The sequence below is a fragment of the Oncorhynchus tshawytscha genome, linkage group LG30 (assembly GCF_018296145.1).
Source record: "Oncorhynchus tshawytscha isolate Ot180627B linkage group LG30, Otsh_v2.0, whole genome shotgun sequence".
In the NCBI taxonomy this organism is placed as follows: domain Eukaryota; kingdom Metazoa; phylum Chordata; class Actinopteri; order Salmoniformes; family Salmonidae; genus Oncorhynchus; species Oncorhynchus tshawytscha.
The window spans coordinates 46397429-46410568 of record NC_056458.1 but is presented as its reverse complement, the minus strand read 5'-3'; the positions used below and the strand labels follow the sequence as shown (position 1 = coordinate 46410568).

At 49.1% G+C, this 13140-nt stretch overlaps 1 protein-coding gene across 6 annotated transcripts in view; it reads right to left on the bottom strand.

Moving 5' to 3' along the window:
• mtmr4 (myotubularin related protein 4) overlaps positions 1-13140 on the bottom strand; it is a 100038-nt gene that overhangs the window by 33184 nt on the left and 53714 nt on the right. For 5 of the 6 annotated variants that reach the window (XM_042309492.1, XM_042309491.1, XM_042309494.1 and 2 more), the window contains 2 exons: positions 4950-4979; positions 1339-1421 (listed from right to left, as the gene is read on the bottom strand). In XM_042309492.1, the coding sequence (XP_042165426.1) occupies positions 1339-1421; positions 4950-4979 (113 nt within the window). The remainder of the gene's footprint in view (positions 1-1338; positions 1422-4949; positions 4980-13140) is intronic. The other variant, XM_042309495.1, reaches the window with a different exon arrangement.

The window sequence follows — 13140 nt, the reverse complement described above, 5'->3', positions numbered from 1 at the left end:
TGGCCAGTGTAGTTATCAATCTGACCAATCACCATAGGTATCTGGCCAGTGTAGTTATCAATCACCATAGGTCTCTGGCCAGTGTAGTTATCAATCTGACCAATCACCATAGGTATCTGGCCAGTGTAGTTATCAATCTGACCAATCACCATAGGTCTCTGGCCAGTGTAGTTATCAATCTGACCAATCACCATAGGTATCTGGCCAGTGTAGTTATCAATCACCATAGGTCTCTGGCCAGTGTAGTTATCAATCTGACCAATCACCATAGGTATCTGGCCAGTGTAGTTATCAATCTGACCAATCACCATAGGTCACTGGCCAGTGTAGTTATCAATCTGACCAATCACCATAGGTCACTGGCCAGTGTAGTTATCAATCTGACCAATCACCATAGGTATCTGGCCAGTGTAGTTATCAATCTGACCAATCACCATAGGTATCTGGCCAGTGTAGTTATCAATCTGACCAATCACCATAGGTATCTGGCCAGTGTAGTTATCAATCTGACCAATCACCATAGGTATCTGGCCAGTGTAGTTATCAATCTGACCAATCACCATAGGTATCTGGCCAGTGTAGTTATCAATCTGACCAATCACCATAGGTATCTGGCCAGTGTAGGTATCAATCTGACCAATCACCATAGGTATCTGGCCAGTGTAGTTATCAATCTGACCAATCACCATAGGTCTCTGGCCAGTGTAGTTATCAATCTGACCAGTCACCATAGGTCTCTGACCAGTGTAGTTATCAATCTGACCAATCACCATAGGTATCTGGCCAGTGTAGTTATCAATCACCATAGGTATCTGGCCAGTGTAGTTATCAATCTGACCAATCACCATAGGTCTCTGGCCAGTGTAGTTATCAATCTGACCAATCACCATAGGTCACTGGCCAGTGTAGTTATCAATCTGACCAATCACCATAGGTATCTGGCCAGTGTAGTTATCAATCTGACCAATCGCCATAGGTATCTGGCCAGTGTAGTTATCAATCTGACCAATCGCCATAGGTCACTGGCCAGTGTAGTTATCAATCTGACCAATCACCATAGGTATCTGGCCAGTGTAGTTATCAATCACCATAGGTATCTGGCCAGTGTAGTTATCAATCTGACCAATCACCATAGGTATCTGGCCAGTGTAGTTATCAATCACCATAGGTCTCTGGCCAGTGTAGTTATCAATCACCATAGGTAACTGGCCAGTGTAGTTATCAATCACCATAGGTATCTGGCCAGTGTAGTTATCAATCTGACCAATCACCATAGGTATCTGGCCAGTGTAGTTATCAATCTGACCAATCACCATAGGAGTTTCTCTCTATATTTACCTGACAACTTTAGAGTCCTTGCAGGTGATGTGCAGTTGAAACATGTGTCGGCTCTCCACACTTTCGATCAGCATCAGAGGCACCTGCAGGGGGAGCCAGAGAGACATTACATTACATTACATTACACAGGACCCACAACACTTCTAGTTTAGCTACGCTATTATAGAGTAGGCTGCGAGCCCGAGGAGGTAGCCCCCTCCCACACACACACAGCTGAGGTAGCCAGACATATCCCCCCACACACACAGCTGAGGTAGCCAGACATATCCCCCCCACACACACACACCGCTGAGGTAGCCAGACATATCCCCCTCCACACACACTGCAGAGGTAGCCAGACATATTTCTCCCCCCACACACACACACACACACCGCAGAGGTAGCCAGACATATTCCCCCCCACACACACCGCAGAGGTAGCCAGACATATCCCCCCACACACAGCAGAGGTAGCCAGACATATCCCCCCCACACACAGCAGAGGTAGCCAGACATACCCCCCCCACACACAGCAGAGGTAGCCAGACATATCCCCCCCACACACAGCAGAGGTAGCCAGACATATCCCCCCCACACACACAGCAGAGGTAGCCAGACATATCCCCCCCCACACACAGCAGAGGTAGCCAGACATATCCCCCCCACCCACACACACAGCAGAGGTAGCCAGACATATTCCCCCCACACACACACAGCAGAGGTAGCCAGACATATCCCCCCACACACACAGCAGAGGTAGCCAGACATATCCCCCCCACACACACAGCAGAGGTAGCCAGACATATCCCCCCCACACACAGCAGAGGTAGCCAGACATATCCCCCCCCACACACACAGCAGAGGTAGCCAGACATATCCCCCCCACACACACACAGCAGAGGTAGCCAGACATATCCCCCCCACACACACAGCAGAGGTAGCCAGACATATCCCCCCACACACACAGCAGAGGTAGCCAGACATATCCCCCCCACACACACAGCAGAGGTAGCCAGACATATCCCCCCACACACACAGCAGAGGTAGCCAGACATATCCCCCCCACACACACAGCAGAGGTAGCCAGACATATCCCCCACACACACACAGCAGAGGTAGCCAGACATATCCCCCCCACACACACAGCAGAGGTAGCCAGACATATCCCCCCCACACACACAGCAGAGGTAGCCAGACATATCCCCCCCACACACACAGCAGAGGTAGCCAGACATATCCCCCCCACACACAGCAGAGGTAGCCAGACATATCCCCCCCCACACACACAGCAGAGGTAGCCAGACATATCCCCCCCAGACATATCACCCCCCCCACACACACAGCAGAGGTAGCCAGACATATCCCCCCCACACACACAGCAGAGGTAGCCAGACATATCCCCCCCACACACACAGCAGAGGTAGCCAGACATATCCCCCCCACACACACACAGCAGAGGTAGCCAGACATATCCCCCCCACACACAGCAGAGGTAGCCAGACATATCCCCCCCACACACACAGCAGAGGTAGCCAGACATATCCCCCCCCACACACACAGCAGAGGTAGCCAGACATATCCCCCCCACACACAGCAGAGGTAGCCAGACATATCCCCCCCCACACACACAGCAGAGGTAGCCAGACATATCCCCCCACACACACAGCAGAGAGTAGCCAGACATATCCCCCCCACACACACAGCAGAGGTAGCCAGACATATCCCCCCCACACACACACACAGCAGAGGTAGCCAGACATATCCCCCCCACACACACAGCAGAGGTAGCCAGACATATCCCCCCCACACACACAGCAGAGGTAGCCAGACATATCCCCCCCCACACACACAGCAGAGGTAGCCAGACATATCCCCCCCCACACACACAGCAGAGGTAGCCAGACATATCCCCCCACACACACAGCAGAGGTAGCCAGACATATCCCCCCACACACACAGCAGAGGTAGCCAGACATATCCCCCCACACACACAGCAGAGGTAGCCAGACATATCCCCCCCCACACACAGCAGAGGTAGCCAGACATATCCCCCCCCACACACACAGCAGAGGTAGCCAGACATATCCCCCCCACACACAGCAGAGGTAGCCAGACATATCCCCCCCACACACACAGCAGAGGTAGCCAGACATATCCCCCCCCACACACAGCAGAGGTAGCCAGACATATCCCCCCCACACACAGCAGAGGTAGCCAGACATATCCCCCCCCACACACAGCAGAGGTAGCCAGACATATCCCCCCCACACACAGCAGAGGTAGCCAGACATATCCCCCCCACACACAGCAGAGGTAGCCAGACATATCCCCCCCCACACACACAGCAGAGGTAGCCAGACATATCCCCCCACACACACAGCAGAGGTAGCCAGACATATCCCCCCCACACACACAGCAGAGGTAGCCAGACATATCCCCCCACACACAGCAGCAGAGGTAGCCAGACATATCCCCCCACCAGCAGAGGTAGCCACATATCCCCCCCACACACACAGCAGAGGTAGCCAGACATACCCCCCCACACACACAGCAGAGGTAGCCGGACATATCCCCCCCCACACACACAGCAGAGGTAGCACTTCAGTGAGGATTGGAAGATGACATTGGTGGTGGACTTAACTCTCCCCATTGGTTATGTAAATTCAGTCAAGCCTCTGTTTAGGTATATAGGCCTAAAACGGACCACGCAACAACATCTCCATAGCAACGCCAATATCTAGCCTTTTAAAAAACAGCAGCATCACTTGAACTTCCTTATAAAATCATCACATTGCAAGTTAAATCACCTTTCAATAAACTAGAAAGTTTATATGTCAAGGTATTTACACTTTTCATAGTTGTCATATAGTAAATTGCCACACAGTTAATCTCATTCATACAAAAACAACAACCATTATACAACCATATAATCATTTTAGGTCAAGGCCTGTAGTCTATTCTAGAGTGTTCCCTCCGTCACGCCGAGCCTGATTCTAGAGTGTTCCCTCTGTCACGCCGAGCCTGATTCTAGAGTGTTCCCTCTGTCACGCCGAGCCTGATTCTAGAGTGTTCCCTCTGTCACGCCGAGCCTGATTCTAGAGTGTTCCCTCTGTCACGCCGAGCCTGATTCTAGAGTGTTCCCTCTGTCACGCCGAGCCTGATTCTAGAGTGTTCCCTCTGTCACGCCGAGCCTGATTCTAGAGTGTTCCCTCTGTCACGCCGAGCCTGATTCTAGAGTGTTCCCTCTGTCACGCCGAGCCTGATTCTAGAGTGTTCCCTCTGTCATGCTGAGTTTGCCGTGTTCCATTACCGCAGCTCTGTTATTGGTCCACGGGGTCAGAGGTGTTAATGACGGCACTCCAAACAACAGTTATACAATTACCCAATGAGGCTTGACTTTTGATTGGGGCTGACCAATCACCATCCACACTGGTGGGTGGGTGGGTGAGTGGGGAGGGGGGGGTTAGATTGCTTCCAATTGAAAAGTTAAAATTAGATTTTATTCTTCTAGGGTGCGCATTAATCCAGCAGCAGTCAGTCTGAACCGAACAGAGAATTAATGACAGAAGCTTGTCTAGACTGTGAGGGAGGACGGGGGGAGCCGAGGGTTGCCATTGACACAATGTACTCACAGAAATGTGATTGTCCACACCTGGATAGGTCTACAACACAGTAACAGGCACCAGGAACAGAGAGGGAGAAGAAACAGACCGAGCGAGGGTGAGCAGAGAGAGAGAGAGAGAATGAAGGGGAGCAGAGAGAGAGAGAATGAAGGGGAGCAGAGAGAGAGAGAGAATGAAGGGGAGCAGAGAGAGAGAGAGAATGAAGGGGAGCAGAGAGAGAGAGAGAATGAAGGGGAGCAGAGAGAGAGAGAATGAAGGGGAGCAGAGAGAGAGAGAAAGAAGGGGAGCAGAGAGAGAGAGAAAGAAGGGGAGCAGAGAGAGAGAGAAAGAAGGGGAGCAGAGAGAGAGAGAAAGAAGGGGAGCAGAGAGAGAGAGAAAGAAGGGAGCAGAGAGAGAGAGAATGAAGGGGAGCAGAGAGAGAGAGAATGAAGGGGAGCAGAGAGAGAGAGAATGAAGGGGAGCAGAGAGAGAGAGAAAGAAGGGGAGCAGAGAGAGAGAGAAAGAAGGGGAGCAGAGAGAGAGAGAAAGAAGGGGAGCAGAGAGAGAGAGAAAGAAGGGGAGCAGAGAGAGAGAGAAAGAAGGGGAGCAGAGAGAGAGAGAAAGAAGGGGGAGCAGAGAGAGAGAGAAAGAAGGGGAGCAGAGAGAGAGAGAAAGAAGGGGAGCAGAGAGAGAGAGAAAGAAGGGGAGCAGAGAGAGAGAGAAAGAAGGGGAGCAGAGAGAGAGAGAATGAAGGGGAGCAGAGAGAGAGAGAATGAAGGGGAGCAGAGAGAGAGAGAAAGAAGGGGAGAGAGAGAGAGAGAGAAAGAAGGGGAGCAGAGAGAGAGAGAAAGAAGGGGAGCAGAGAGAGAGAGAAAGAAGGGGAGCAGAGAGAGAGAGAATGAAGGGGAGCAGAGAGAGAGAGAATGAAGGGGAGCAGAGAGAGAGAGAAAGAAGGGGAGCAGAGAGAGAGAGAAAGAAGGGGAGCAGAGAGAGAGAGAAAGAAGGGGAGCAGAGAGAGAGAAAGAAGGGGAGCAGAGAGAGAAAAGAAAGAAGGGGAGCAGAGAGAGAAAGAAGGGGAGCAGAGAGGAAGAAGGGGAGCAGAGAGAGAGAGAATGAAGGGGAGCAGAGAGAGAGAGAAAGAAGGGGAGCAGAGAGAGAGAAAAGAAGGGGAGCAGAGAGAGAGAGAAAGAAGGGGAGCAGAGAGAGAGAGAAAGAAGGGGAGCAGAGAGAGAGAGAAAGAAGGGGAGCAGAGAGAGAGAGAATGAAGGGGAGCAGAGAGAGAGAGAAAGAAGGGGAGCAGAGAGAGAGAGAAAGAAGGGGAGCAGAGAGAGCAGTGTCAAGACGGGAGGAAATGGAAAAATGATTAAACTAAAGAAATAAAACAGAAGGAAGTGCAGGTTAAATGGAACATCAAGACAGTGAGCTAAAGATGGAAGATAAAGTGAAGCAGAGAAGAAAAATCACAAGGTAGAACCACAACCAAGAGAAGGAGAGAAGACGAGAAAAGGAGAGGAGAGAAGGAGAGAAGAAGAGAAGAGAAGGAGAGAAGAGGAGAGAAGAGAAGGAGAGAAGAAGAGAAGAGGAGAGAAGAAGAGAAGAGAAGAGAAGGAGAGAGAGAAGAGGAGAAGAGAAGGAGAGAAGACGAGAAAGAGAGAGGAGAGAGAGGAGAAGAGAAGAAGAGAAGGAGAGGAGAGGAGAGAAGAGAAGAGAAGAGAAGAGAAGAGAAGGAGAGAGGAGAGAAGAGAGAGAAGAGAAGGAGAGGAGGAGAGAAGAGGAGAGAAGGAGAGAAGAAGAGAAGAGAAGGAGAGAAGAAGAGAAGAGAAGGAGAGAAGAAGAGAAGAGAAGGAGAGAAGAGAAGAGAAGAGAGAAGAGAAGAGAGAGAAGAGAAGAGAGAAGAGAAGGAGAGAAGAGAAGGAGAGAAGAGAAGAGAAGAGAGAAGAGAAGGAGAGAAGAGAAGAAGAGAAGAGAAGAGAAGAGAAGAGAAGAGAAGAGAAGAGAAGAGAAGAAGAGAAGAGAAGAGAGAGAGAGAGAGAGAGAAGAGAGAGAAGAGAAGGAGAGAAGAGAAGAGAAGGAGAGAAGAGAAGAGAGAAGAGAAGGAGAGAAGAGAGAGAAGAGAAGGAGAGAAGAAGAGAAGAGAAGGAGAGAAGAAGAGAAGGAGAGAAGGAGAGAAGAAGAGAAGAGAAGGAGAGAAGAAGAGAAGAGAAGGAGAGAGAGAAGAGAAGAGAAGAGAAGAGAGAAGAGAAGGAGAGAAGAGAAGGAGAGGAGAGAGAAGAGAAGGAGAGGAGGAGAGAAGAAGAGAAGAGAAGGAGAGAAGAAGAGAAGAGAAGGAGAGAAGAGAAGAGAAGAGAAGAGAAGAAGAGAAGAGAAGAGAGAGAAGAGAAGGAGAGAAGAGGAGAGAAGAGAAGAGGAGAGAAGAGGAGAGAAGAAGAGAAGAGAAGAAGAGAAGAGAAGAAGAGAAGAGAAGAGAAGGAGAGAAGAGGAGAGGAGAGAAGAGAAGAGGAGAGAAGAGGAGAGAAGAAGAGAGAGAAGAAGAGAAGAGAAGAAGAGAAGAGAAGAGAAGGAGAGAAGAGGAGAGGAGAGAAGAGGAGAGAAGAGAAGGAGAGAAGAGAAGGAGAGAAGAGAAGAGAAGAGAAGAGAGAAGAGAAGAGAGAGAGAGGAGAGAGGAGAGAAGAAGAGAAGAAGAGAAGAGAAGGAGAGAAGAGAAGAGAAGAGGAGAGAAGAGGAGAGAAGAGAAGAGAAGGAGAGAAGAGGAGAGGAGAGAAGAGAAGAGAAGGAGAGAAGAGAAGAGAGAGGAGAGAAGAGAAGAGAAGGAGAGAAGAGAAGAGAAGAGAAGAGAAGGAGAGAAGAGAAGAGAGAGAAGAAGGAGAGAAGAGAAGGAGAGAAGAGAAGAGAAGGAGAGAAGAGAAGGAGAGAAGAGAAGAAGAGGAGAGAAGAAGAGAAGAGAAGGAGAGAAGAGAAGGAGAGAAGAGAAGAGAAGAGAAGGAGAGAAGAGAAGGAGAGGAGAGAAGAAGAGAAGAGAAGAGAGAGAGAAAGAAGAGAAGAGAAGGAGAGGAGAGAAGAGGAGAGAAGAGGAGAGAAGAGGAGAGAAGAGAGAGAAGGAGAGAAGAGAAGAGAAGAGAAGGAGAGAAGAGGAGAGAAGGAGAGAAGAGAAGAGAAGAGAAGAGGAGAGAAGAGAGAGAAGAGAAGAGAAGGAGAGAAGAGAAGAGAAGAGAGAGAAGAGAAGAGAAGAGAAGGAGAGAAGAGGAGAGAAGGAGAGAAGAGAAGAGAAGAGAAGGAGAGAAGAGAAGGAGAGAAGAGAAGGAGAGAAGAGGAGAGAAGAGAAGAGAGAGAAGAGGAGAGAAGAAGAGAAGAGAAGAAGAGAAGAGAAGAAGAGAAGAGAAGAGAAGAAGAGAAGAGAGAGAGAAGAGAAGAGAAGAGAAGAGAAGAGAAGAGAGAGAAGAGAAGAAGAGAGAAGAGGAGAGAAGAGAAGAGGAGAGAAGGAGAGAAGAGAAGAGGAGGAGAGAAGAGAAGAGAGGAGAGAAGAGAAGAGAAGAGGAGAGAAGAGAAGGAGAGGAGAGAAGGAGAGAAGAAGAGGAGAGAAGAGAAGAGAAGAGAAGGAGAGAAGAGAAGAGGAGAGAAGAGGAGAGAAGGAGAGAAGAGGAGAGAAGAGGAGAGAAGAGAAGAGAAGGAGAGAAGAGAAGGAGAAGGAGAGAAGGAGAGAAGAGAAGGAGAGAAGAGAAGGAGAGAAGAGAAGGAGAGGAGAGAAGGAGAGGAGAGAGAGGAGAGGAGAAGAAGGAGAGAAGAGAAGAGAAGAGAAGGAGAGAAGAGAAGGAGAGAAGAGAAGAAGAGAAGAGAAGGAGAGGAGAGAAGAGAGAGAGAGAGAGAAGAGGAGAGAAGAGAAGAGAGAAGAGAAGAGAAGGAGAGAAGAGGAGAGAAGGAGAGAAGAGAAGAGAAGAGGAGAGAAGAGAAGAGAAGAGAAGAGAAGAGAAGAGAAGGAGAGGAGAGAAAGAGAAGGAGAGAAGAGAAGGAGAGAAGAGGAGAGAAGAGAAGAGAAGGAGAGAGAAGGAGAGAAGAGAAGAAAGGGAGAGAAGGAGAGAAGAGAAGAGAAGGAGAGAAGAAAGGGAGAGAAGAAGAGAAGAGGAGAGAAGAGAAAGAAAGGAGAGAAGAGAAGAGAGAAGAAGAGAGAAGAAAGGAGAGAAGAGAAGAAGAGAAGAAGAGGAGAGAAGAAGAGAAGAGAAGAAGAGAAGAGAAGAAGGAGAAGAGAAGAAGAGAAGAGAAGAGAAGAGAAGAGAAGAGAAGAAGAGAAGAGAAGGAGAGAAGAGAAGAGAAGGAGAGGAGAGAAGAGGGAGAGAAGAGAAGAGGAGAGAAGAGGAGAGAAGAAAAGGAGAGAAGAGAAGAGAAGAGAAGAGAAGGAGAGAGAAGAAAGGGAGAAGAGAAGAGAAGAAGAAGAGAGAAGAAAGGAGAAAGAGAAGAAGAGAGAAGAGAAAGAGAAGAGAAGAGAAGAAAGAAAAAAGAAAGAAGAGAAGGAGAGAAGAAGAGAGGAGAGAAGAGGAGAGAAGAGAAGAGAGAGAAGAGAAGAGAAGAGAAGGAGAGGAGAGAAGAGAAGGAGAGAGAGAAGGAGAGAAGAGAAGAAGAGAAGAAGAGAAGAGAAGGAGGAGAGAAGAGAAGGAGAGGAGAGAAGAGAAGGAGAGAAGAGAAGAGAGGAGAGAAGAGAAGAGAGAAGAGAAGAGAAGAAGAAGGAGAGAAGAGAAGAGAAAGGAGAGGAGAGAAGGAGAGAAGAGAAAGAGAAGAGAAGGAGAGGAGAGAGAGAAGGAGAGAAGAGGAGAGAAGGAGAGAAGAGGAGAGAAGAGAGAGAAGAGAAGAGAAGGAGAGAAGAGAAGAGGAGAGAAGGAGAGAAGAGAAGAGAAGGAGAGGAGAGAAGGAGAGAAGAGAAGAGAAGGAGAGGAGAGAAGAGAAGGAGAGAAGAGAAGAGAAGAGAAGGAGAGAAGAGGAGAGAAGAGAAGAGAAGAGAGAGAAGAGAAGAGGAGAGAAGAGAAGAGAAGAGGAGAGAAGAGAAGGAGAGAAGAGAAGGAGAGAGAAGAGAAGGAGAGGAGAAGAAGAGAGGAGAGAAGAGAAGGAGAGGAGAGAAGGAGAGAAGAGAAGAGAAGGAGAGAGAGAAGAGAAGGAGAGGAGAGAAGGAGAGAAGAGAAGAAGAGAAGAGAAGGAGGAGAGAAGAGAAGGAGAGGAGAGAAGAGAGGAGAGAAGAGAAGGAGAGGAGAGAAGAGAAGAGAGGAGAGAAGAGAAGGAGAGGAGAGGAGAGAAGAGAAGGAGAGGAGAGAGGAGAGAGAGAGAAGAGAGAAGAGGAGAGAAGGAGAGAAGAGGAGAGAAGAAGGGGAGAAGAGAAGAGAAGGAGAGAAGAGAAGAGGAGAGAAGAAAGAGAGAAGAGAAGAGAAGGAGAGGAGAGAAGAGAAGGAGAGAAGAGAAGGAGAAGGAGAGAGAGGAGAGAAAGAGAAGAGAAGAGAAGGAGAGAGAGAAGAGAAGGAGAGGAGAGGAGAGAAGAGAAGGAGAGAAGAGGAGAGGAGAGAAGGAGAGGAGAGAAGAGAAGGAGAGAAAGGAGAGAAGAGAAGGAGAGAAGAGAAGAGAAGAGAAGAGGAGAGAAGAGAAGGAGAGGAGAGAAGAGAAGGAGAGAAGAGAAGGAGAGAAGAGGAGAGAAGGAGAGAAGAGAGAGAGAAGGAGAGAAGAGAAGGAGAGGAGAGAAGAGAAGGAGAGGAGAGAAGAGAAGAGAAGGAGAGAAGAGAAGGAGAGAAGAGAAGGAGAGAAGAAAGGGAAGAGAAGGAGAGAAGAAAGAGAAGGAGAGAAGAAAGAGAAAGAGAAGAAGAGAAGAGGAGAGAAGAAGAGAGAAGAAAGGGAGAGAAGAGAAGAGGAGAGAAGAAGAGAGAAGAAAGGGAGAGAAGAGAAGAGGAGAGAAGAAGAGAGAAGAAAGGGAGAGAAGAGGAGAAGAGGAGAGAAGAAGAGAGAAGAAAGGGAGAGAAGAGAAGAGAAGGAGAGAAGAGAAGGAGAAAGGACAGAAGAGGAGAGAAGAGAAGGAGAGAAGAAAGAGAAGAGAAGAGGAGGAGAGAAGAGGAGAGAAGAAGAGAAGGGAGAGAAGAGAAGAGAGAGAGGGAGAGAAGAGAGAAGAGGAGAGAAGAGAAGGAGAGAAGAAAGGGAGAGAAGAGAAGAGAGAAGAAAGGGAGAGAAGAGGAGGAGAGAAGAGAAGGAGAGAAGAGGAGAGAAGAGAAGGAGAGAAGAAAGGGAAAGAAGAGGAGAGAAGAGAAGAGAGAAGAAAGGGAGAGAAGAGAAGGAGAGAAGAGGAGAGAAAGAGGAGAGAGAAGAGAAGAGAGAGAAGAGAAGGAGAGAAGAGAAGGAGAGAAGAGAAGGAGAGAAGAGAAGGAGAGAAGAGAAGAGAAGGAGAGAAGAGAAGGAGAGAAGAGGAGAGAGAGAAGAAAAGGAGAGAAGAGAGAAGAAAGGGAGAGAAGAGGAGAGAAGAGAGAGAAGGAGAGAAGAGAAGGAGAGAAGAGAAGGAGAGAAGAGAAGGAGAGAAGAGAAGGAGAGAAGAAAGGGAGAGAAGAGAAGAAAAGGAGAGAAGAGGAGAGAAGAAAGGGAGAGAAGAGAAGAGGAGAGAAGAAGAGAGAAGAAAGGGAGAGAAGAAGAGAAGAGAAGAGAAGGAGAGAAGAGAAGGAGAGAAGAGAAGAAAAGGAGAGAAGAGAAGGAGAGAAGAGAAGGAGAGAAGAGAAGGAGAGAAGAAAGGGAGAGAAGGAGAGAAGAAAGGAGAGAAGAGAAGAGAAGAAAAGAAGAGAAGAGGAGAGAAGAGAAGGAGAGAAGAGAAGAGGAGAGAAGGAGAGAAGAGAAGGAGAGAAGAGAAGAGAAGAAAAGGAGAGAAGAAAAGGAGAGAAGAAAAGGAGAGAAGAAGAGAGAAGAGGAGAGAAGGAGAGAAGAAAAGGAGAGAAGGAGAGAAGAGAAGGAGAGAAGAGAAGGAGAGAAGAGAAGAGAAGAGAAGAGGAGAGAAGAGAAGAGAAGGAGAGAAGAGAAGAAAAGGAGAGAAGAGAAGAAAAGGAGAGAAGAGAAGGAGAGAAGAGAAGAAAAGGAGAGAAGAGAAGAAAAGGAGAGAAGGAGAGAAGAGAAGGAGAGAAGAGAATAGGAGAGAATGGAAATAACCTCAATGGGCTCAAAGGGTGAGAACAGAGCGATTAGAAGGAGGTGGCTTAGGGGAGCGAGCTGGTTGGCTTATGGTCACTAACGGTTACTACAGTTCATCTGTGCCTCTGACTAGGTTCAGTGCAGGACCCTGCTTGCACTGTCAAAAGCCAATCCTTCATGTCTCTTCTTTGAGATGTTGCTTAATCTTGGCTATAGACAGAGAAAACATTGGCAGAATGCCAATCCTACTGTACCGTGCCACTTTTCAGAAATGTTACTTAACGTTTACTACTAGAAATGTTGCTAAACCCTACATACTACCCAGAATACTTTTCAACAAACAGAGCAAACAGACAGTAAAAAGGGAGAAAAACCCCCAGGGAATTCAACATTTAGATATGAAGGAAGCATAAACTCTGACAGTGCAGACCTATGTGAGTCCTGCTACAAGGCCTCTGCAAGCTGACTGGAGTTGGGGAGAGAGAGGAGAGGGAGGAGGAATCTCTCTGCCAGGTCACTGAATGAAAACAACTAGGCTGTTTGTATTACAGCTCATTGGCACCGGCTCCCTAAAACCCCAGAGGCCACGTCAAAACAGTCCTGGCTGGTGAGATCAGAGACACTGCTCAATGCATCGCTCTCTGTGGTGACCAGCGCACTGCCAAGCACCAGGGGGTGAGGAGGGGGACCAAGCACCAGGGGGTGAGGAGGGGGACCAAGCACCGGGGGGAGGAGGGGGACCAAGGGGGACCAAGCACCGGGGGTGACCAAGCACCGGGGGTGAGGGGGGGACCAAGCACCGGGGGGTGAGGAGGGGGACCAAGCACCGGGGGTGAGGAGGGGGACCAAGCACCGGGGGTGAGGAGGGGGACCAAGCACCGGGGGTGAGGAGGAGGTCCAAGCACCGGGGGTGAGAGGAGGAGGTGAGGAGGGCTAGAGGAGGACCAAGCACCGGGGGTGAGGAGGCTAGAGGAGGACCAAGCACCAGGGGGTGAGGAGGGGGACCAGGCACCAGGGGGTGGAGGAGGAGGACCAAGCACCGGGGGTGAGGGGGGGGACCAAGCACCAGGGGGTGAGGGGGGACCAA